Here is a 23876-nt window from a genome sequence, read left to right on the forward strand (position 1 = left end):
TGTTACAGACAGGTAAAAGATGTTATAAAAGAAAGGCCTTAGAAAATCAGGCAGTGCTCTGCTACATTACCAACTGGTTTGTTACTTCTGTGTGCAGCTAGCTAAGTTCGCCTGTGAAAAAATCTTGAGAATGAGAATTTGTTTGCACAACAATCTATTCTTAGGGAGAAAAATAAGTGGCACCTTAACAATGAAACTATACCATGAGAATCAGTGAAGGTATGTAAAACAATGAAAGAACCAAGAGACTTGATGGACAAGCAAAATGCCTTTTACTAACCAATAGAGTAAGTGGTAAGAAAACTACTAATCAATTGGAGTTGAACACAAAGTCTGTAAAAACTGTATAAAAAGAGTTATGTGAATAAAGAATTGGTTTCTCTTGCATGAAGAAACTGAGTCCCAGCTGCTTTATTGCAACAATATTACCTCATATTTTGATGGGTAATTTCTCTCTAAAAGAATTTTACCTGTGAGGCATCATTGGCCAAAATTGAATAGATTTCCTCCACTGGCAAGAATGATGGTGTAAGAATCAGACAGGGAATAGCAATGGAGAGGTAGGAATGTTCTTGTATTCCTGCTCTTAAATACACTCACTGGTCTCCAGCTTTTGACTCATGTGTCTCCCACAAAAAGAAATAATAAACGGAAGTTCATTACTTTTTAAGAAATAATTCCCAAAATACTTAGCATATGTTTAAGAAACACAATCTCAATTTTTGTCTCAATTTTTATTTTTGCTTTTTAAAACAAACAAACCAGAAACTACTGTGTAAAATAGCCCTCCTGTGTCAGAGAACCCTAGCAAGTTAAAAGGCAGAGAAAAGGAATAGATTCAAAACTATTTTTAATCTTGAGAAAAGGAACCTAGATTTCATAAAATGCTTCTTGTAAACATTCGTTCCCCATCCCAGTGATCATAGTTTGGTTTCTCCTGGTGACTGCCTCGCTGGAGTTGTGAGGTATTAGTTATGACTAATGCAGTCATAACTTGCCATCTTGCGGCAAGTTTGTGCATTACCACGGTTAAAATTCTTACAATCAATTAAGGATTTTTATATTCAAGAAAATGTGGATCAGCGTATGTAGGCCCTCATAAAGGTATCTAGCCTAGCCTCCCATTAGATAAAAACCTCCCATTAGTTAAAACCTAAGGGGGACAGGTATCCATTGTCAATTATCAATCACGGCGTCTTTAATTAGGCTCAAATGATGTATAAAGGATGCACGGACGAGCCTGGCGCGCCCCCCCCCAGCTCAGCGGCCCCGCGTGGCCGGTGCTGCCCCGGGGCTCAGCCAGCGGGGAACGGACTGACGGACCAAGGGACACTCGGACCAGCGGACAATCGGCCGCGGGCTCCGGCAGCACGGCGGAGGCGTTAGCAATGACTCTCCGGCCCCGCTCCCGCTATTACTCTTGCGCTTCCTCCTCCTGTCCTGTCCCTGCCGGTGTCCCGCTCCCTCCCCGCCCCGGGCCGTCCCGCCGCGGTCCCGCCTCCGCCCGGCTCTGGCCGCTCAGGCTGCGGCGCTGCTGGGCGGGCACCAGCGGAGCTGATGACATCTGGAGCTGGCCCATTGTCCCGGGGCTTCGCCTGGCTCGCCGTCGCTCCATAGGGGACACGAGCCGCGAACACTCCCGCGCCTCCCGAGGTCCCCGGCCCGAGCTCCGCCGCTCGGCCGCCGGCACCCGATAGAGAAGCCAGGTCCTGGGCGGTCGGGGGCCGTCCCTGGAGCCAGGCCGAATGCTGCAGGGAAGCCGAAGGAAGCCCTGCAGGAGCAGTACAGAGTAGGATCCCTACTGGGGAGCGGCGGCTTCGGCAGCACCTGCTCGGGGACCCCCGGAGAGTGGCAGGGCAGGCAGCGACCTCAGACCGATGCTTCTCTTGGCTCGCAGGTGGCCACCAAATGTGTATGCTGGGATCACATCTCCCTGCCAAGCTTCCTGGAAGCTTCCTTCCAGCTTGGCTTTGCAGATGCTGAGTCTGCTCCGGGCTCTGCCAGGGCTCAGCTCTCCCCTCACATTGCCCCGGTCAGCTGAATCATAGGGTGATAAGGAAGGGATATTTCAAGGGAGTTGAGGTTTAAGAGTTTTTATTCAAAAAACGAGCATAAAAAACTAATTGTCCTAGCTCGCATAACAAACTAGCTGTCCTAACTAGCTTAACAAACTGGTTGTCGTAACTAGCATATCAAATTAGTTGTCCTAACTACCATAACAAACCTAACTATCCTAACTAGCGTAACAAAAAGCTGTCTTCTAGTGCTGCATCTCTGCTGCTCCCTCAACTGCTTTGCTGCAGTGATCAGAGGTGTCAAGCTGGAGAGAGGCTTGGCTGATAAAAATGGATGCTGCCCAAAGAATAAAATATAAAGAAATGAAGCGTTCCTTTCCAAACTCAAGCTCCTTACAGGCCCTGTTGCAATAGGGCAACAAGGGAGAGTGGTTTTAAACTTTTAAAAGGGAAGGTCAGCAGACTCAGATAAGATGTAAAGAAAAACTTTTTTACAAGGAGAATGTGGTAACTGACAGAAGTTGCTCAGAGATGCAGAAAGTGCCTCACCCCTGCAATCACTCAAGGTTAGGTCAGGCAGGGTTCTGAGCCACCTGATCTGCTTGAAGATGGCCCTGCTCACTGCAGGGCACCTGGTCCAGATGACCTTGAAAGGCCCCTGTCAACCCAAACCAGTCTAGGATTCATTCTGCTTGCTCTCAGTTTGCAAAGCACCAAGACTGCAGATTACAGGACAGGGGTCGGACAGGAAAACCCCACTATTGCACCGCTGTTTGCGCTGCACTCACCTGCAGCAGCTCCCAGGCAGAGCAGCGCCGCTCCTCACCTGGCTCCAGGCTGTGCTGAGCAATTCCTGCAACAACGCCGGGTCCTGTTCTGCCCCATCAGAGCATGAGCTGGGGGAAAAGCCAACACAACGCTGCACCAGTTCCCTTCACACCCACAGCTGCTCACAGCAACCCCAGTTCCTGAGCCCCAGGCTCCAGGGGCAGTGTCCTCCCAGGCAGAGATGCTGCTCAGAGATCGTTTTTCTGTACCAGCAATAAAACCCAAACCCTGATGCAGCCAAGCTGCATGCAAACGAGCTTGCCCTGACAGCCAATTTCATTGAGTGCTCTGGGAAATTCTTTCCATCGTGTGCACAAACATCCAGTGGCTCATCCCAGTGCAGAGCCATCCTGGGCACACAGGCCTATGCAAACACTTGGACATCTGCAAGTTTGTCTGAAGTAAGGAGGTTCTCCTTCCACACACTGTTGGGTCACTATCCCAAAGGACCAGATGTCTACCTTGGGGCCATAAGGAGAACTGATCAAAACTTCTGGGGCCATTCAGTGAACAGTGCCCACCATGGAGGTCTAATGATCCTGCTCAAGGGTCAGCTGAGTGCAGAAGCCAAAATCAGCTGAGGACAAAAACACTGTCAAGAGTTAGCTGGAATTAAAAATCAAAAGAATTCCCAGCTATAGGTCTGAGAATTTACTACTGAATCCAGCTGCAAAAGTCCTCTGAGCCAAAGAAATATGCAACTGGCCACTTAAAGATACCCTCAGGTTTCAGGCAGTGGCTTTTATTTATTCACTTGAAGCTTTAGATTCTTACTCCCTCCCCTCTGGAAGGGACATACACAAAGCCAAGCCCCTCTTGACACCCTGCTCTTTTCCAGACCTCTCTGCACGTTGCAGCTGCTCTCAGCTGGCAGCAGGGTCCAGGCACTCTCACCAGCACCACTGGTCATCACTGGGACACAGCCCCACACCCGCATCCTGGGAACACTGTGCCTGACCAAGGATACCTACCCTTGACAGTGGTTACAGCTCTTGACAGGGCCATCCATTCCCAGAAGGATGCTGGAGCTTTTCAGATTTCTTTGGATCACCTGGTTCAAATGAAGGAAATCCAGGGCTTGCAGACACAAAGAAGCACAAGGGTAAAAATTAACAACCTGAATATACAACAGAAGGACAGTTTACAATTATACCACCAGCAACTTTGCTTTGACCAGCAAGGAGTGCAGTGCAGACAAGCTCCAGGCAAAGCTGGAGAGGCTGTGGCACGAGACCACAACAAACATGCAGAAAATCTTTCTGGAACGTCAGAGCCAAGCTGTGCCAAATTGTCTTGGGATGCACACCAGAGCTCAGTGACATTCCCCATTCAGGGGCCACTTACAGGACACATAGCCAGAGACATCTGGCCTTGGAAGCTCTGGAGAAGTGATCTCTTATCCATTATCCACAGAGCTCTAATGACATTCTCTGCACCTACATTCTCAAATGGCCTTAGTTTATCACCACTATTATTAATATTCACGCACATTTTGCAAGCAGGAAGCAATTCCGGTCCTGTGATAATAGAGCAAAACAGTTGGGAAGAGTTTGGTCATTATTTCAAGTATCACTGCTGTTGTCTGGGATTGCATAAAGAGCAAGCATGCAGCATACGTTACTAATATGAGTCGTGGGCTGTCACTGACACCAGACCTAAACTCAACTGTAGGGTTTAGGAGAGGGCTTTGCTCTTGACATAGGTCTTCTCATTTATCTTGCCCTCTCTATGAATTTGCTGAAAATTAAACCCAAAACTGATCCCAAGCAAGATTTCTCCTTAATTAGGTCTTGCAGTATCCTTTGAAGATGAAATGCAGGATGGAAAAAATGCTAAAGTGTTACTGTCCTAACCTGGGACTAAGATAAATTTGGCCTCAATAATGGCAGTCTCCACCAGCTGACATATTTCACATTTTTAGAGATTAAGATCACACCAGTATGTCCTGCTCTAAAAGATATTACTGCCCTCCAGCAAAATACCTGGCCCCCGCTTGTGTAAACATCAGTATCTTGAACTTACCCTTGGCCAACTGGCTCTGCTTCAGTGTGTTTCTTGGCAGGCTCCCCCATGCTCACAGTGCTCCCTGAAAGAAACAGGAAAGGCAGTCACTTCAAGATGGAGATCCCACCTTGCAGCAGAGCCAAAATGCAGCCCCACTCTCTGGGGCTCTGTGCCCCTTGTACTCAGGTGGGCAAGAGCAATAAACTACTCTGTGACATTCAGCTGCAGAGGAATACTGAATACAGCCAATGCTCACACACACACCACACCCTGCTCTGGCAGACAAGACAGGGAACGTACTCAGCTGCATCAGGCACTTCTCTCCTCTCCCCTCTGGCTGCAGGGCTATGCTGCTGTCAGAATGCTTAGCCCATGATGCCTCAACAGAGGAAGGTTCGCTGTCCTCTTCCCAAAATGGTGGTGCTTCACCATCCTCTTCCCGAACACTGGGATGTTCATCACTCGGTGCTCTTCACGTGCAGAGAGATGTCGTCCCTCCTCTTCCCACATTGCTTGATGCTTGCTGTCCTCTTTACACACCACTGGATGTTTGACCTCGTCCTCCCACACTGCAAGATCCTTGCTGTCCTTTTTCCTGCACTGCAGGATGTTCCCACTCCTCATCCCACACCACAAGACATTCGCCACCCTCGATCCACACTGCTGGAGCTTTGCTGTCACCTCCCAGAATGGGGGGAAATTCACCACCATCTTCAAGAACTGTAGGAAGCTCACCATTGTCTCTGAGAACAGAAGGAACTTCACTTTGTCCCTGCTCTCCAGCCTTCTTGTCTTTCTCCTCTTTGGCCTCCTCTTTGGAGAAAGACAGAGCTAGAGGAGACACAGCTTCTGTGCTTTGTGGACAGACAGTAGACTGAGGGACAGGAAGTTGTATCACATTTATGGCCTTACTTATCCTCAGCTATACGACCATTTGCACCAAGGAGAAATAGCATTCTGGGGTGTTTAAACTAACAGTGGGCTAAAATAGACATTGCCACTTACGCTTGTGAATTCGATACCCTAAAATGGCCAAAACCAGCACGCAGTCTTCTGGCTACAAAATCATTCTTGCAGCTGTTCAAAAGTTCTTCAAGAGAAAAGGAGAAAACAGCCAGGGATCCCCCAGCTTCTGCTGCTGCAATAAGACTGACAGGAACTTTCTCTCAGCCCACCAGGCTGCATGCGACTGCAACACACCAAAGGTTTCTTTCCACTCACCAATGTAGGAGATTCTCGGTAGCCATGCATGAGGTGCCCTGCAATGGGAGAGGGAAAATTAACCAGATGCTGTCAGGAAGATAAACTGTCTGTGTAGGAAAATCCTTGCAACAACGCAAGCCCAAGACACAGGGTTCTATTTTCACAAAATCCCTGCAGGAGTTCGTTCATCGAAAGCGACGCCGCGCATACGGGGAGAGCAACCCCCAGAATACATGGAGCATCGCAGTGCGCGGTGAGCTCGGACATGCACAGCCCTGTGCCCCCGCACACACAAACACACACACGGAGCCCTGTGCCCTTCCACACTCACTCACACACACCCCTCTGCTTTCGCTCAGAGCCGCTCACACAGAGCCGCTCGCCCCCCACCTCCCCAGGCACCTCCGGGTCCCCCGCTCCGCTCGCACACAGCGGGCTCAGCGTGCCCCGCTCACAGCCCACACCTGCACGGACGCTCGCCCCACACTCGCGCGGCAGAACCGGCCCCCAGCGCGCCCAGCGGGGCAGCTCCGACACCGCAGCCCCGCATCCTCCAGAGCCCGTCCCGGTGCCTGCAACGGAGAGCCCCGCAAACGCGGAGCCTCCTCACTGCCCTCGCACAGCGCGGTCCCCGCTCCTCACCCAGAGCGGCCGCTCCCGTGTCACCCCCTCGGCTGCCCCCACAGCCCTCCCCTGACATCGCGGGGGCCCCCCCCCTGCATCCCCGGGCCCCGCACCCGCCACCGCCCGGCCCCGGCGGCCACCACAGCGGCTACAAGACCCCGGCCTCAGCGCCGGCCCCGCAGCGGCCCCGCAGGACGCCCAAAGCCCCGGGCCGGCACTGCCAGGGCCCCCTCACCTGCTTGCGTGGTGTCGCTCAGGTCGCAGCCGCTGCCGGGGAAGTCGCGCAGCTTCCTCCCGCTCAGGCACAGGATGCCCGAGCTGCCCGCCTCCTCCAGGGCCCGCTCCAGGCTGCGCACCGTGTGCGACTGCGGCAGAGCTGCCGCGCCCCAGTGCGGCCCGGACGAGAAGGAGAGAGTGAGGTGCGCGGGGATCCCGAGCCCCGCCGCTCCGCTCCCGGGCGCCGTCCCGCTCCCGCTGCCGGTGCCGTTGTTGCCGCCACCGCCCCCCTGCCCGGCCGCCATCTTGACCGGCCCCTCCACAACAACGGCCGGGGCCGCTGCGCAGGCGCCGCGGGGCCCGCAGGGGGCGCCGCGGGATGGGGCGGGGCTTCGAGGCGCCCCTCGCCCGCGACAACCACTCCGCGGCGGCGAGGGCGCGGGGGGGGGGGGCCCCACGGGGATGGGCGTACGGCTGCGTGCCCGAGGGCGCGTGTGCCGCTAGGGGGCGCTGCGGGGGTTGAGGGGGCGGGCTCGGGCTCGGGATCTTCTTGGCGACGGGGGCATCCCGGGAGCGGAGGGAGGCCGGGAGGGTGAGTCCCGCAGCCGGGACGGGAGCGGGCGAGGGCGCGGGGGACCCGTTCGGGAGGGCGCGGCTGCGGGGAGGCTTCGGAGCCGAAGGAACACGGGGAACATCGGCTCGGCAGCCTCGGCGCCGCTGCGAGCGCGGCTCTGCCCGCTGCCCTCGGGCACCGCTGGGCCCTGCCCGCTGCCCTCGGGCACCGCTGGGCCCTGCCCGCTGCCCTCGAGCACCGCTGGGCCCTGCCCGCTGCCCTCGGGCACCGCTGGGCCCTGCCCGCTGCCCTCCTGCCTTGGCTCCACGAAGTGCTGTGAAATCCAATGATACAAGTGGCTAAAGACACAGGTCAGTGGTACTGTGGGTTCAGTTCAGTGACCAAGCAGGGCCACAAACCTTTGCTGGTGTTCCTCCTGCCCTGGGATGCGCTGTGGGGACTCTCTTCTAACCCTATGCAATTGCTTCTACATTTTTAAATTTCTCAGACACCGTCAGAGATGTTACTCTGGAGGCAGTGTTGCCTGGCCTAAAACAGAGTAGAAGTTTTCCAGGTCACAGAGCAGTGCCTTCACAGTGGCCCCAGCCTGTGTTTAGCCATCCTGGCCGGGAGTTCAGCCAAAGCCAGCTGCTGCCACTCCCCAGGTGCAGAACTGCTGGGCCACCTGTCCAGCACAGGACAGTGCACAGGAACTGTCAGACACGGGATGGGCACAGGCCACACGTGCCCCTGGCGATGGCTCAGGAAGCAGCTGAACTGTGTCACACAAGTACCCTCCCCAAAGGACAGGCAAGCACTGTGCAGCAGCTCACCCTGTGCACAACAGCAGGAGTAATTCTGTTAGAGACAATTATTCTGTGGGTTTAGTACTCAGTACTTAGTGACAGAAAGGGGTATTTTATGCCTATTGGGCTGAGCTCACACTGTGCCCTCACCCTGTACATTTTTAGTGTAATGGTTACACATTTTGTCTACTTGTGAATTCAGTGCAAGGCCTGTTTTATCTCCTGCTACATAAAAAGTCACCCAGCACTGCAAGGGAATCGAGCTCAGGAAAAAAACCCAGTTTTTATCACCTAAGCCCTCAATATTAATTTAAGGAGTGGTTAAAATATTATAAAGTACAGATTGCTAAAAAACATTTATTTGGCAAGTAGAATCAGGGTGTGATCTGAACAGCAAGAGGATGTTTCCCACTCAGACGTTCTTTCAGGACTGAATAGCTCCATCCCTTTACAACCTGGTAGAAGTGCTGTTTTCCTAGTGAGTCTGCCATCTACCGTCCATATTTATAGCCAGGAGGCAACTGAAATCAGGGATACCGCTATTTGTGATCGTGTTTCTTGCTCAACTTTTCAACTTCCATGACGTACAGATTATTTGCATGAAGGGGTGGTGTCTCCTCCAGAGTTCATTAACCTGGGCGTTGGGATGCATTTAATTTTGAACATACTCAGAGCCAGGACTGCTCTGATAATTTTGCCAGTAACATTCAAGGCATAAGAGATCACAGCAAAGATTTTACAAAATACCTATTGAAAACCTCACATTGCTTTGGAGCCAGCTTTTAAAGCAGTAAACTCCCTGCAGGTAGGCACCAATGGGGACCAGTTTCCCCCAAAGCACCAGCCCATGCAGTGTCACACTGAGAAGCTGAACTCACCAAAGAACTGTTGAAGGAAAGAAAATAACCAGAGGTGACATTTGACAAGTTAAGTTTTTTATTCAGTGCACTGGACTCATACATCACTGCTTTGTCAACTAACAACATTTCACACATTCCTATAAAACCAATGCCAAGTCCAGTCTCTTGTTAAAGATGTTCAGTGTAAAATGCAAAGCAGTCTATCAAATATTTCCTTTAAGTATACATTAGAGCCCAGAAACAGGCTATGTCCAGCATGTTCAGTGCTGAGTTCCAGCAGTGGATAGAGAATGGAGCAGTTACTCAGGTTTGATGCAGGGCTTCACTAACAAATGTCTAAACCCAGCTCAGTAACATTTCAGCCAATGTTTATCAGAGTGCTGCTGCGGGTTTGATTATGCTGCTGCGGGTTTGATTATGCTGCTGCTTTGAGCATGGGTGGAGCTGCAACTACAAAAACCCTAATGCAGAACTAATCAGCACTGGAAAATGTGATCTGGGCTGGGGCAGCCTGTCTGTGCTCTGTGCTGAGGACAGTGACTCCAGCAGCACAGCATGGCATGTCTCACCCCGTCCCTGCAGCAGCAGTCAGAACAGCACAGCAATCCACAGAGAAATGCAAGGTGCTCAGGTCTGACTATCAGGGCAAAGCAACAGGTTTTCAGGGTGGAGTGGTCTTACACTGCAAACCTCTGGGCAGGGATGCCTGCAAGCACAAGTTTGGCAATTAAGTGGATGCTGGGGAGTGTAGGCAGCTGGAGCATCCCTGCTTCCCTCTGTCTCCCACGTGGGCAGGCACAGCATCCTCAAACCCTGTCCCACCCACCAGATGATGTAGGGAAGGCTCTGTGGTACACCCTCCTACTATCAGCCATCACCCTGGCTAGCACAGAGTGCCCTGGCAGGGAGACAGAGCTGGTGCTAGCCCTACAACTTCCCAGCAGAGAGCTCTCCCAGCAAATCCATCTCTGCTCATCCCCTTCCACCACCCTGCCTATGCCCCACCTGCCCTGTGCTCCAGCCCAAATTCTCATCCTGCCTCATCCCTGCCCTTAATCAGTCATTCACTCTGTGTGTAAGGAAGGAGACAGCACATTGCCAAATCAGCTATCTCAAAGGGAATCTAGCAACTTTTATTGAGCCCTTGTCATGGAGCCTGGACTGTCACAGGCAGTCCCTGTGACGAGCACGCAGTCCTAAGGCATGGTGACCGTCCGTCCGGCACTCCTGGCTGCTGTAAAGCGCCTCTTATTCCTCAGACCAGAGAACCTCTCATCCAGCGTCAGGCTGGTCTGCAGGGGAAAGCGAGAGCGAGTCAGTCCCTTGTCTTGTGGCAAAGCACAGCCAAACTTGTAGCGGGGTATTGATTAGAGCCCGTCAGTCAGGCTGGTGTTTCACAGCTGGTTAGTCAATTAAACCACTCAGCACACAGAGACAGGGAGCTCGACAGACTGTGTGTGGCTGGAAAACCTCCAAGCAGCTCCCAGCCCCAAGACACAGGGCATCCTCAGCAAGAACAGGAGCAAGCAGATGGCATTTGAGCACAAGGCATCAGGTAAAACCAAACTGTCCAGACAAGAAACGCCGGCAATGAAGAAGGTGGAGTGGGATTTCTCAGCTGCCCCAGGGCTCTTGGACCATACTTCAGTGTAAAATGTGATACCAAGAAGGGCACCAAAGCAAAGAGTGAGCAAAGCCCAAAAGTGCCACATGTCTCTGAGGAATGGGAAGCACTGACAGTGAAACAGTCCCCTCTGGCCAGGACTACTCATCAGCAGGACCTCCCTGCTCCAAGCAAGCACATGGACAGGCCAAGACAGGCCATCAGAGTGGGAAAAACTGGGCCGAGTCTGTAGTTGCTGAACAGTCTTCTCAAGTGCCTTCAGTTTTGTGAGCAACCTGGCCAACACAGCTACGGGACATTCCTCCCAGGTTGTGTTAGATAAACCCAGCTGGCAGCCCCAGAAACCTGAGTGTGACATTAACAGCTCAGTGGCAGGGCTGCTGCAGGGAGCCAGGTGCCTCCTGTCCCGTCGATAATCCTCTACCTGGTTGGCCATGGCACGGAAGTTGAATCTCAGCAGCACCCCCTTGGGCTGGGGCTTGGCCACCCGTGCCGGGGGTCTCTGGCTTCGCAGGAATGGGCGCTTGGATCCAGGCCTGGGGAAAACACAGAGCTGCAGTCACTCAGGATGCTAAGACAGCTCACCTCCCATCCTCTCTGCAAACCAGCACGGAGTAAAAGACACACTCACACACTCGTCCCCCAGCAGAGTTGAAAGGCAGCCAGGAGAGCAGCAGTGCAGGCAGAGTTCTAGCACAGGGGACTGTCGTATCCAGGCTATTGGGGGCTGCTCTCTGCACCCAGAACATGCACAGTGCCCTCACCCACCCTTCTCTCTGTCCCCAGCTGGGTGCCAGGTCCTTCAGCTGCCCCTTTCCAGCCTCTGAGCTCCTCTTACACAGCAAGCACGACGTGTCCCTTTGGGGCACACTGTTTCTCCTAACACCCCACAAACAGCATGTCACCTCTTCCCACAACTGTGCTTCCATTTCTCCTCACTCTGCATTTCAAATGAGGGCATGGTAATTACAGATTACCATGTAATTACAGGTAAATACAGGAGATTTTTATCTCCTTCTGATATGCTGGGAAAGGAACCAGACATCATTTGCTAACCATTTTGGGTCTGAACCATTCACTGCACACTCATTACAGAAGTGAAGCTGCAATAATGCTAAAGGGATTTGCAATGGCTTTTGTAGGGCTCCCACCCTAACAAATCACCTCATTTACTTACGCGCTGGTCTGGCCCGCCTGGGGATTAACCACAGAAACCGTGAGAATTGCTCCCGGGCTGGGTTTCACTTGCCACCTGCCGAGACAGGGAGATTTATCCAGCTGCAAGCGAGAAAGAGCACATCGCATTTGCATTGTGCCTTTGTTCACCAATTACCTTCTCATCCTTGGCGGTTTCCCTTCTCCTCTAGAATCCATCTGCTGTAAAATATATTTAAAAACAATTACTTAAAAGAATTAGCTCTCAGAAACGCAGATTTCTTTTCCAGGATTTTGTTTGGTATATCTGAAAACCTCCTTCCTTGCGAGTTGTCAAGAAACGTGCTAATTTGGGGTTTCCCACTGGCACAGTGATGTGTATGGGGTGGCTTTACCTTGCCCTGCTTGTGCTGCTCTATAAACTGCAAGGTTTATTTTTATCACTCTCCCAGGATTTACTTCCCAGCTGCCAGAATACCAAGCTGCATTACAAATTGCGTGCAAATACTTTCCTACCAATACATGCAGTGTTCAGGTCATCCACCTCTCTCCCCCAGTTACTTTTGGAAGAAAAGCTACGACTGGGCAAAGGCTGATAAAATGTGAAGGTTTGTCACTACCAGCAAACTGCAGAGGAAACGTCTCGAATACTGACCCCTCTCTGGAAGCGGGCTTTGTAGAACCACTGCTGCACCCGCTTCTGCTGGAACACTGGTCCCCTGTTCAGCAGGAAAGGCCTGATGGCAAAGGAGAGAAAGAGGTGAGGATGATACCAGGTCTCTCTAATATTTAATGCCAAAGTACCTAACCCAAGCTGGTCTTAAAAAGCAGTGTAAGAAGCAAATGAGGCTGTGTGTTACTGAGTTCAGCCCAACAGGTTTTTCTGCCAGCAAAGGATTTCAGAGGAACTTGATTTTCCACTCAAATGAGGCAACAGCTTGTGTGTTCTGAGCTTTGCTCATTAAAAGCAAAAAAACATGGGAGGAAAATCATAGAAAAAAATCAGGTCAGAAAGGACCTCTCAATGTTATTCAGCCCCTGTTCTGCTCAGAGCAGAGGAAGGATTGCAAGGCGCTTCCTTTCATGCTCGGAGAACATAACGATCTTGAGGAGACAGGCACCGAGACAGTGCCCAGCACCTGGCACACTGCCTTCCTCACAGCTCCTGGGGCACAGTCTGCTCCTGCAGCCCCTCACTGGGACAGACACCCTGTCTCTGCCCATCCATTATGGCTGGAATCTCTATTTCCTGCATGAAAATAAATGCTATTTCACCCTTCAAAAATGTTTCCCAAAGCGACGAATTTTAATAAAAATACAAAGGTCACATTTTCTGTGCTTCCTGAAATAAAATTACAGATTAACATTGGCATTATTAACTATGAGCATGAGGTTATTTTCTTTCCAGGTGCCTTCCTAACATGCCCAGGGATATTTTTCTGGTGCCGCACAAGCATATGGCTGTAGCCACGCCCAGCTGGCACATACAGAGAGCAGAAGCCCATGAGTTGAACAGGTGAAAACCACTGAAAACCAAAATAACCTGGAGTTACCAAAGATTTTACCTTCTCCCTGGGGCTCGGACGCTGGCAGCATCTGCTCTGAATCTCTTGGGGCCTGGAGGTGGCTGTGGCTGTTCCTCCTGCTGCCCATTGCTGCTTTTGGCAAAAGCACTGCTCTTCTTGTTGCCCTGAAAGAGCAGTGTGAGACCTCAGCAGTTGTCACCTGCAGCACAATCTTGGTTCAAGAACAGGGGGTGAGGGCAAGGGACAGCACACAAGGCTCTGCTGTCCACTGACTGCTGCTGACACTGCTGTCAACAACCAGTCAGGGGGTGTGTCTCACTTCCTGGACATGGAACTACAAGTGCCAGGGAGAATGTTTTATTCTAATGCTGCAGAAATCAAAGAAGAAAATAAATCAGTACACACAGAGCAAATCTCACAGAAGCCGTGCATTACAGCCCTGCACAGGTTTCCTTTCAGTCATCAGCTCTTCCTTGTCTGGACACGTGCACTGCCTGGACTGCACCCTGATGCATAAAACACACCAGAGGACTCCTCAGCAGTCCCTGTCCTGCAGCTTCCACACAAAGTGCCCCAGGCTCCAGCCTGGTGATTTCTGTGGTACAGCTACCTTCACTGTTAGTACCCACTAACTGAGCTGTGTTTCCATATTCTTCCGCCTTGGTTTATTCCCACAAAGTGGAAGCAGCTGTAGAATTCTGCCTCCTAGCAACTGCTTATTACTTTTGGTAAATACCAGCCACATTCAATATCTGAGTCATCCTGGTCTTTCTTTTCAGTAATAACCTCACTCCTTGCACAAGCATGCTCAGTTTAGGGCTTTCTTATTTATACCCCTACAATACATCCACTAAATGTGCCATTTTGTTCAGCACTTGCATTTTTTAAAAAAAGCTTACTGAATATCTATGACCTCCTAACTGAGTGAATTTCCATCAGTGCAGGAAAACCCAGCTGCCTCTCACCCTCTGTCACAGTACTGGGAATCAGTGTCTCTGGTGGAAAGTATGTCTCTGAACCAGAGGCACCTGACAATTCACCAAGTCTGTCCTTTGCCTTCACAGGAACTTGGAAAATGCTCTGGGTGCAAAGATAACAAAGACTTAACACACCTCCTCTAAATGATAATAGTAAGATGAGATGCCATGGAATTAATTTTTATGGAAATTTCTTAAACCTTGCAAGACCAATTTTTAAAAAATATTTTTTTGCAAAACCCAAGGGAACCGATCAGTAAAATTATGCTAAGTCAGAAGCTTATAAAACCAACTGGAAAATTGCTATTCCATATGCATGGATGTCTGCACTCACCTATGCATACAAATGTTGTGCACAGGCATTAAAAGATTGTGTTTTCTATGTAGATTGCTCTTTGGAGTGATCCAGGATCATAGAATTGAGCAGATTTCTACATGACACTTGGGAAAAGCTGTACCTTCCTTATTCCCCTACCTCCTGAGCTGATGCCTGGCGATTTAAAGGGCTCACTCCACCGAATGCAGCAGCTGCTCTTCTCTTGCGACCAGGCAAAGTATTCCTGAATTGTCTCCGATTGAATTGTTGCTGTCCAAACCCTCTTCTGAAACGGTTAGGTCCTAAAAAGAAAGCCCTCTTATTTTAGCATACTTCCAAATTCAATTTATGACTACAGTTCTGTAAAGAGATTACAACGTTAACTCAATGTGATACACGAGTATCTACAGAAATAGTGGTGCAAATTCATATTAAATAATTAATTTTTCTAATGTCTCTCTTGCATTCTTATTGTATATAGGACTGCCATACACATTATTGATGTGAAGGAATACAGAAGAGAAACACCTTTCACAATTCTGATTCCTCGTAAAAGCAGGAACACCCACATCAGGACACGTGTCAATCTGTTGTCAGAGCTCACACTGCTATGAATTAACTATGAAACAGAAAAAGCCTTGAGATACAGATATACACATGACTTGAACATCCCAAAGCCAACCCCATGGCAGCCTGAAATACCTCTGAGGGCCCACATCATAGTATAATTATTACTTATATATATACATATATATATACACTTTAATTTTCTTTTAGCTTCACACACCGTTACTTCTCGGGGACATCTCCTGCTGCTCTTCCATGATACTAGCACACTCGCTGTCCATCTTGCATCTCACCTTTTCCCCTAAGCCTGCTGATGATTTTGAAAAGTGCTGAAGTGTTGAGTGAGAGGAAAGCCCTGTCAGACTGAGGCACAGTGCTTCCAAATCTAATTAATCCACAGAATAAAATCCTGTAGTCGTAATGAGACATCAAGTTTCTGAGTGAGTCACTGTGTGAGCTGACACAGGCACAGCAACAACAATCACAAACTCACAGCTGGAATGCCAAGAGGGAATTTATTTCTGTTACCTCACAAACCAGCAGATCCCTGAAGCAACACCTAAGCAGAGCCACTTGGGCACAGTCACCACCCCATTAAGCTTGGCCCAGCGCTGAAGAATCACCAGGCTGCCCTTCACACCAGTTTGTCAAGGGTTTGCCCGCACAGAGTCACCACCATGCTGTGTTCTGATCTCTGTACCGAGGCAGGGAGCTCAAGCACATCCAGAAGGATCCCCCCACACCTACCCAACACCTCCATTAGCTATACCCAGACATTCTACTTGGCAATGCACACAGAGGGTAAACAGCAGTAAATGTGTGTTGTCCTTCACTGCTACTTCAGACTTTGCTATCCCCAGCTGCAAGGTCCCTTAGGCACACAGGCCCCTCTGTTTTCAGCCCGTTCCCACCAACAGCTGCTGCAGCAGTGAGATGTGCCCACACCCTGGGGGTGTATAAACCAGGCACAGAGCTGTGCATGGCAGAGGGCAGTGAGAGCACACTCAGACCCTGGATCTCACAGCAGAACCTCACTGACACAAACCACAGAGCAGTGAGCTGCATATATTGATCTGGCATCATTGGCTGCTATGTGGCAGCAATTTATACTGACTTGGAGCAACTGGAAATGAAGTGTTCTGAGGCATTCTGAGCAGTGGCATTGCTGTGAGGGCCACCAATGCTACAATGAATGAAGGCTCCAGCCTCAGGGTGTAACACCAGACAGCACCAGCCCGAGCTGCTTACACCTGAACACGTGTGGGGATCATTTGACCTGCTCTGGCTCTAAAACAAAAGGGCACCAGGACGGGCCCTTGGAAAGCAGATCCCAAACACCATGTTGGGCTGCTGCATGCCCCATGACCAGAGGTGCTGGTTGGGAATGTGCACAAAAACACAACGCAGTTCACAAGCTCTGGGGCCAGTTATTTCCTTTGCAGACAATGCCCTCTCATTGCAGAAATGCAGGTGTGTAAATGTTCTTCTCATGACAAACATTCAATTTTGGCAAACTGTTTCTATTTGACCAGATGTGGACTTGCTGTAGTCAATGTCCCTTTGATTTTTATTCCTGCTTCTATTCTCCCAGTCTGTTTTTGCCCTGTCTTGTTTCTCTTGAACCCCCACCCTAGGCCTGTCCCTATCTCTTGCCTATTTGCTGGGCTGCTCTCCTGCTGGCCACCAAGCCTTGCTACACAGCTCTCCTACACCCTGGAGAGGACAAGAGACTGAGCTCAGCTGCCTTTCCTGGATACTCCATTAGGGCAATGGGAAGGACTGCTGCAGCAGGCAGTCCTGACTAGAAAATTGAGCCCCTGTCAGTCTGTTCCTATTAGAGAGCCTGTGCTCAGCAGTGCACTCAGGCACGGCTCACCCAACACAAATAACACATGACAGAGCCATCAGACTGCAAGGGAGACCCCATCACACCAGCTGGGGACCAAGGCCTCGCTCTGTCATCTGTGTCCTGAAGTGTGACACATGGGAGGCTTCATGTCTGCAAAAGGTCTGGCAGATATTTAATAATGTAAGAGCATTTCAATAAAACCCCACGGTGTCAGCAGCTGGGGAAGAAACACCCCCCCACCCCCCCCCCCCATCCCGTGTTTGGGTCTGTGCTCAGAGCCTGGTGCTGAGCACACCTGGGATGGCCAAAAAGCACCTCTGCTCAGCCAGTCCAGTCTGGGCACAAGTTCCCATGTCTGACAGACTCTTTTTTCCAAGGAGATTTGAAATTCAAATTTCTCATCATTAAAAATCATCTTTCCCCCAGTAGGGATAAGGTTTAAGCCATATTCCAAGAGGGATTAGCAACACTCTTCTTGCTGGTTTAATCAGCATAATACCCTTCCCCCTCCTCTGTCATTACAGTGCTGGGCTCCTCAGATCATCATTTTGATAATGGTTATCACATCTCAGCCCAGAAAGGACTGCATTTCAACAGGGACCGAAGTTAATGGCGCCCCTGATGAATTATGGGCTAAATTCCCAGTCATGCTGAGCTTCCCCAAATTGCTACTGACAATCAGCACCACACAGCATGGCAGTCTCTGCAATTGGCAGGGCTGAATTCAGGCTCACTGAAAAACTACTAAAACTACAAGAAATAATTCTATAAATTAACAGAAAGGTTCTCCCATCTAAGGAATAGGGAAAATATTTTATTGGATTTCCCTTTGGATGCAGTAATTGCTTGAGTGCGGGAGAGTATCAAAGCCTGTGGGTTTTGACAGAAAAATCAATTTGCTAAGGGCATTTATCATCATTATGTTTTGAACTGGAACAATCCTCAGTAAGACACTGTGTGGTCGACACCAAAAACACAAAGGTGGGAAGCAGAGCAGAGACAAGCAGCATTGCTCCCAGTGATCCTACTGTCCTGATGTGTGACTGCCATTCCAATATAAGACCGCAAAGATATTTCTGCAAAATATCACTAGAATTTAAAGGGAGTGACTTAGCAGTAATTAAAAAAAATAAGTTCATAGAGATGGCATTTCATGCATCAGGTAGCTTTGGTTTGTAAGTAAAAACCAGTGGAACAAAACAAAGGTGTGATCACTTGGTATTATAAAAAAACCTCACCATAAAAATAGCATTCTTGGCAAAAGTGAAAATTTACCTTCAATAACTGAGCTATCAAATACAGTTACTGGAGGGGTAATTTGGATAATTTAAGTCTGCTCTGGGAAATCGAGGATTAGGAAGAGGCATAATTAAAATACGCAAAGCCAAGGGGAATAGAGAATAGATATTAAGTCACTTTAAATTAGTAATTCATAAGAGAGTGGAAGGGAGAGAAATGGATGAATTATGCTCTGAAAGGGCCCAGATTTTCCATTGTTACAGGGAGAAGAGCTAATCAGGGTCTGAGCGCATCTTATACGCACACAGGAATTAGATAGGAGAAGGATTTAAGAGCTGGATTTTGCTAAAAAAATGCGTTTTCCAGCCTGGGAGGCCTCTGCTGTCTCAAGTGCCCATCTACCTTGCAAATTCCTCTGCTTCCAGGCACGGTACTGGGGCCGCCCGTACCCCGAGGTTGAACTCCTGTTCTTGACCTGCTGCCTTCTGCTGTCGCCCGCAGCGCTGGCATCTGTCTGCTCCTTCCTGTGGCGCTTTATGATGTCATCTAGAATGAAATGAGGAGAAATCCACAGAAACTGCACTTTCCACCACCAGTGATTCCCTCTTTGGGTGCTTAGAATTGTCCGCGGTAAACACAGAGCTCGCTGTTCTGTGAGCTACGCTGGACAGACAATGAAAGATTAAGCTTAGCTTAGAAAGTATAGGATCAATTTACTGGGCTCCTGCGGCCTGGAGATTAGAGTGCAGCAAATGATTTACAAATGTGCCAGCATCCAGCACGTTCCCACCACGGGCAGGCCAGAGATTTCAGACCCCATCCACCGAGGGATCTGATCCTGCAGGCTTCCCCCAAGCCTAAGGGAAGATGTTTTTGCAGAGGCACCAGGAGCTTAGTGCTGGGCAGAGACCTTTTTTGAGAAGGTCTGACTTGAGTGGCTGTAGGAAAGGCGGCCAAAGGGGGGAGGATGTGACAGCTGTTGAGCTACTTGGATGCACAAAGTTGGAGCTCAATCAAGAAACAGCTCAGGCCCTTCCATTCTCAGTCAGTTGGTCTGCAATCAACGGGATCTTCTTAATTCAAGCTGCTCTGATGAAGAGGAATGGCAAAGGCAAAGTGATGTCTCTTCATTAATTTGTATTTTCCAACATTTTCTTCTTTTAACCTCAATTCTTCCAGAAAATCCTTTGCAAATAATAAAGGCACATTGTGAAGCTGCAGGCAGAATGTTTTAACTTGAACAAATCAGCAAGAAATTAAGTGTCCAAAACAGGCCCTTTCCCAGGCAGCAGCTACTCCAGCTCCTTAATGTATCACTGAAGTCAAAGGACAAAAAAGTACCATCAGCTTTCAGTGGGTGCTTACCATGAATTATCAGACCTCCAGCACTAGTCCCTTGTCATTTCCTATCAAGAAACTCCTGTGTCCAAATGAATACAAAGCCCGAGGAAAAGAAACGAGAGCAGATGTAAGAACAGGCTGCTTTTGTGATTTCTCTTTCAAGTCTGCCAGGAAAAGAATAGGCTGGGAGATACTAGGCCATGTTCCTGGGATGAATTTGCTGATGGTCTCAGCTAAATGTGCCTCTGGGACACGTGTGATTTGGAGCACAGGATGCTTTGAAGCATTTTGGAAGCATCCTTGCACGCTCTGCACGGAGGTGACCACACTCATCCAAGGGTGGGCTGTCCACAGCATGAGGAAATGAGAGGGGCTGAATGCTCAGGTGCCTGATCTGTCACCTTTCAGAGTCTTTTTTGTTGGGTATGAGTTGTTACCCTGCCTTTTGTGCCCCTAAACACGATGGGGTTAACAGAGCGATGTAATGGACTACTACACAAGGCAGCAAGGGGAGACTGAGAGGTCATTTATGGTACATCTATGCCCTCGAGGTAGAATTAGATCTATCAGGGCATCTTTAAAGCAACTGCTGCAGTTTTTCTGTGACTGCTAACTCATGTAAAGCACAAATGTATGTGAAAGCACAGAAAAGCCACCTGACAGAAAAAGTTCTTGACCAGGGGTCTCTTGTTTTCCAGTTCTCTTCTACCTTGAGTAAGGTGTATTCTGGATAGAATATGGAGTTGGACCACAGAAGGACTGACTGGGAGAAGGCACTAAGGGAGAGCAAAAGCAAAGGTAGTGTCACACATCAGCAACGAGAAAAAGGGTGTGCAACACCATAGGAGAAAAATAAATCAAAAATGAGGGATCCACTGTTGCTATAGCTCCTCATAGAGACATTAAACAAGGGTGCATATGCCAAGGGATCAGTTGGAGTTTGCAGTGGAAAATGTTCGCAGCTCCTGCCAAATGGCTCTTTGCTGGGAAGAAATGACACAAGGCTTCAGTTAGGAAGCTGACCCAATAATAAAAGGTGCTGATGAACTTTCCTTTCACAGCAGAGATGCCAACACGATAATCCACCAAGATCTCTCGTCCATGCGTCAGAATGCAGGCCTGGGGAGCTCATGACAGGGCGGTCGTTGGTTGTTTATGCACAGTCCACGTTCCCCGTGCCAAAGGAATGGCGAGCGTCGGAGCAGTGCTAAAAATAGCAGCACGGCGAGGCCATGGTTCGCCTTCCCTTGCCACAGGGGCTGCTCTGCGTGAGCCCCCGGGCCGCTCTCCCGAGAGCTCCGGGCTGCTGCCAGCCCAGCGCCGAGGCCGGGACCCCGCACACGCCTCCCCCGCCGGTGCCGGCCGCTGCCCCCCGGGCACAGGCACTCGCACGGCGGGGCCCCGCACGGCCCGAGCCATCCCGCACTCGGCCGCCTCGGCTCCCCGCCCGCACGGAGCCCCCGCGGGGCCCGGCCCCACCGCCCGGCAGCGCCCCGCACCTACCCAGGGACATGTCGATCTCCTCGGCCACCGGCTGCGGCCCCGCCGCGGGGCCCGGCGCGGTCTGCGGCCCCGCCGCCTCCATGGGCCCGGAGCGCTGTGCGCTCACTGCGCCTGCCCGGAATGTGCCGGCCCCGCACCGGCCCCCGCCCGCCCCGGCTGCCCCGGCTGCCCTGTCCCCCTGTGCCCGGCTGCCCTGTCCCCGCCCCGGCTGCCCCGGCTGCCCTGTCCCCCTGTGCCCGGCTGCCCTGTCCCCGCCCCGGCTGCCCCGGCTGCCCTGGCTGCCCCGGCTGCCCTGTCCCCCTGTGCCCGGCTGCCCTGTCCCCGCCCCGGCTGCCCTGGCTGCCCCGGCTGCCCTGTCCCCCTGTGCCCGGCTGCCCTGTCCCCGCACTGAGCGGCCCCTGCGCCGCCTGCAGCCAGCGCTGCTCCCCCGCCTGCGCTCAGCCCTGCCCTGCCTGCTCTCCGCACCCTCCCCGGCGATCCCTTCCATCAGCGCCTCCCCTCCATCTCTCTCTGCCTTAAGCACCGTTCCCCAGCCTCTGGGCTGACACTCGTCCTCTTCTCCCCCCGAATCCTCCTCCTCCGGGGTTTATGCCGGCAGCACATGTATCTTAACAACCCAGCGGTCAATTCTGAGCCATGTGAACGACGGAATGACATTGCTTCGTTCTGAGCACCAGAAAAACAAGACAACTGCAAACAGAGATACTCGTGGCTCGTATTTGTGGGTGAAGTCTGTTCTGCTATTTGTGAGTGCTCGGAGGAGGAAGCATCCATTTGGCATTGGTCCTGGGGCAGCATCCCGATCACTCACAGAACCCAGATTCTTCAGGGGATCTTTCCGTCTCTGTTGCATTGGTCATGGCACCGAAACTATTCTACAGTTTGGATACAAAATGCAAACTAAACCACCTTCCTCTACTTTTAAAAACAGGTGAAAAAATAAAAATGAGATAGGAGAACAGTTTCTTCCAAAGGGCTGCCATGCATCAAGTGAGGACTATGCTTTTCTCTGAAGTTTCCATATGATAAATACTGTGAAATAAACTTTCTCACGACTTATGTAATAGGGGCCACGTAAATAGTGAACAATGTCTGCATGTTTTGCGTTTTCAGGACAGGGTTTTTATTTCACCTTACACTTCAAATGGGAGAGAAATTTCTACACACAGATGAATCAGGGCAAGAATTGCCTCCTGGTATGTGTACAGCTCTTGAAAAGATCAAGTGCTTCTGAAAGTGTTGGTTTAAGGGAGGTGTTCTTTCATGAAAGAAAATAATAGAACAGTGCTGGGGAGCAACAAATAACCTTTGCTGTATTTTGCAGTGACACTGCAGAATGACCATGGAAACAGACTGATGTGAGATGCAAGGAACTAGGATCCTTGTTTGCAGTGTCCTGTGGTACACAAGGTGTGCTGGGGGCTCTGCTGTTCTCTGAGGAGCCCTGGCTCTAATGCTGCCCTAGTCCAAGAGCTTTCCCCTGAAGAGAATCCTTGAGATTTCCCAGCAATTCAGCGAGTATGCAGAGAAGCTGCTGGGAAAGGCCTGGAGGTATCCATATAAGCCCAGCTTTTACTAATACACTGGGAGAGGAGGTTTACAGCAGTATAATTTTGTAGCACCTAAGGAGGGTGCTGGAGCAGGGCTCTAGGCAGTGTCCAGAGACACAAGGGAAGGACTGCAGCAGGGGTCTGGAGTCTCCTTGGGTACAGGCCCACTGTGAGCTGAATAACCCAGGTTTCCACACAGGGCAGCAGCTGGAGTTGGTCACTCTGTGAAGTCAGTGTCATGAAAGCTTTCCTGGCTTTCTGTAAAATCTTGCACACTTGTATCTTCAGAAACTCTGGAAGCAACAGCTGAGAGATTTCCAGCAGTGTTTCTATTTGATTACACTTAGTGAAACAAACATTTGTGACCAAAGAAGACAAAGATGGAGTTTAGAAATGGCAACTTCTAAAATATTCAAAGGACATTTTTTCATGAAACTACAGCACAGCTTTTACAGCAAATTCCACTTCACCAGCTGAGAGGTTTAATTAGCTGCTTTCCTTCAAGTGCATGGCATTAAGGGCAATGATAAAACCTTTCCAAGCCATATTTCTTCATCTGGGAAGTATGAGCTGATATGTTCTCTTATCTCTCAACTGCCAGTCTGTGACCTCTTAACATCTTGGCAAGTGTCCCATTTGCTTTGTATGTCTCAGCACTGCCATCGTCTCAGTCCGGAGTAATTTCTCACATCAACAGTGTAGGTGACACATGCTGGAGCTGGTGAAAAGGCCTAAAGAGCCAGAACCTCCTCTAAAGCACAATCCCCCTGCACTGGAGGGGACTGCAGGTGTCTGGCAGACAGACTTGACCCTGCATCCTAAAAAAGGAATATCAGGTATGTGACTTGCACAACTAGAAAGTGAGATTAATAAATGAACAATGAAAAAAAGAAACAAAGAAAGGGGAGGGAAAATTATTTATGTACTGGAGCACCTCTGCCAAGGGCACCAGGTATTCCTTCCCCTTGTTAGGCACAAGCAGGATCAACTTGTTCCAAAAGAGCAAGTGTTACTTTGGAGCACTGGGCCTTTCAATTTATCAGATGCTCTCTTCATGTCATATAATGAAACCTCAAGGAACCCTAGAAGTCTTTTAATTAAAAGTAAACAAAAATAAACT

At 50.3% G+C, this 23876-nt stretch overlaps 2 protein-coding genes across 18 annotated transcripts in view; both read right to left on the reverse strand.

Moving 5' to 3' along the window:
- LOC106628393 (leucine-rich repeat and calponin homology domain-containing protein 2-like) overlaps window positions 1-7200 on the reverse strand; it is a 35504-nt gene extending 28304 nt beyond the window's left edge. Inside the window, exons 1-7 of one of the 14 annotated variants that reach the window (XM_088062832.1) lie at window positions 6910-7200; window positions 6069-6106; window positions 5853-5937; window positions 5148-5590; window positions 3815-4929; window positions 2804-2911; window positions 720-2037 (exon numbers count right to left, since the gene is read on the reverse strand). In XM_088062832.1, the coding sequence (XP_087918958.1) occupies window positions 5929-5937; window positions 6069-6106; window positions 6910-7195 (333 nt within the window). In that variant the 5' untranslated portion in view covers window positions 7196-7200 and the 3' untranslated portion in view covers window positions 720-2037; window positions 2804-2911; window positions 3815-4929; window positions 5148-5590; window positions 5853-5928. Of the gene's footprint in view, window positions 1-719; window positions 2038-2803; window positions 4930-5147; window positions 6107-6909 lie in introns of those variants that run through there. The other 13 variants (XM_088062828.1, XM_088062829.1, XM_088062831.1 and 10 more) reach the window with 13 other exon arrangements.
- A 1962-nt stretch (window positions 7201-9162) lies between these two features.
- LOC102101543 (UAP56-interacting factor-like) lies at window positions 9163-21349 on the reverse strand. 4 transcript variants are annotated; one of them, XM_088062683.1, is made up of 9 exons: window positions 21207-21349; window positions 18765-18908; window positions 14867-15009; window positions 13454-13578; window positions 12544-12625; window positions 12067-12107; window positions 11911-11985; window positions 11158-11269; window positions 9163-10401 (listed from the first exon to the last, which is right to left on the reverse strand). In XM_088062683.1, exons 1-9 carry the CDS (start codon window positions 21286-21288, stop codon window positions 10306-10308), a joined length of 900 nt encoding a protein of 299 aa, XP_087918809.1. In that variant the 5' UTR covers window positions 21289-21349; the 3' UTR covers window positions 9163-10305. The 4 variants fall into 4 exon arrangements, with proteins under 4 accessions (XP_087918809.1, XP_005527527.2, XP_014112015.2 ...); XM_005527470.3 differs by having other exon boundaries at window positions 12067-12110; XM_014256540.2 differs by lacking the exon at window positions 12067-12107 and having other exon boundaries at window positions 11911-12011.
- Window positions 21350-23876: the final 2527 nt, after the last annotated feature.

The sequence above is a fragment of the Pseudopodoces humilis genome, chromosome 15 (assembly GCF_049639895.1).
Source record: "Pseudopodoces humilis isolate 2021_Gansu_Grassland_sample_001 chromosome 15, ASM4963989v1, whole genome shotgun sequence".
In the NCBI taxonomy this organism is placed as follows: domain Eukaryota; kingdom Metazoa; phylum Chordata; class Aves; order Passeriformes; family Paridae; genus Pseudopodoces; species Pseudopodoces humilis.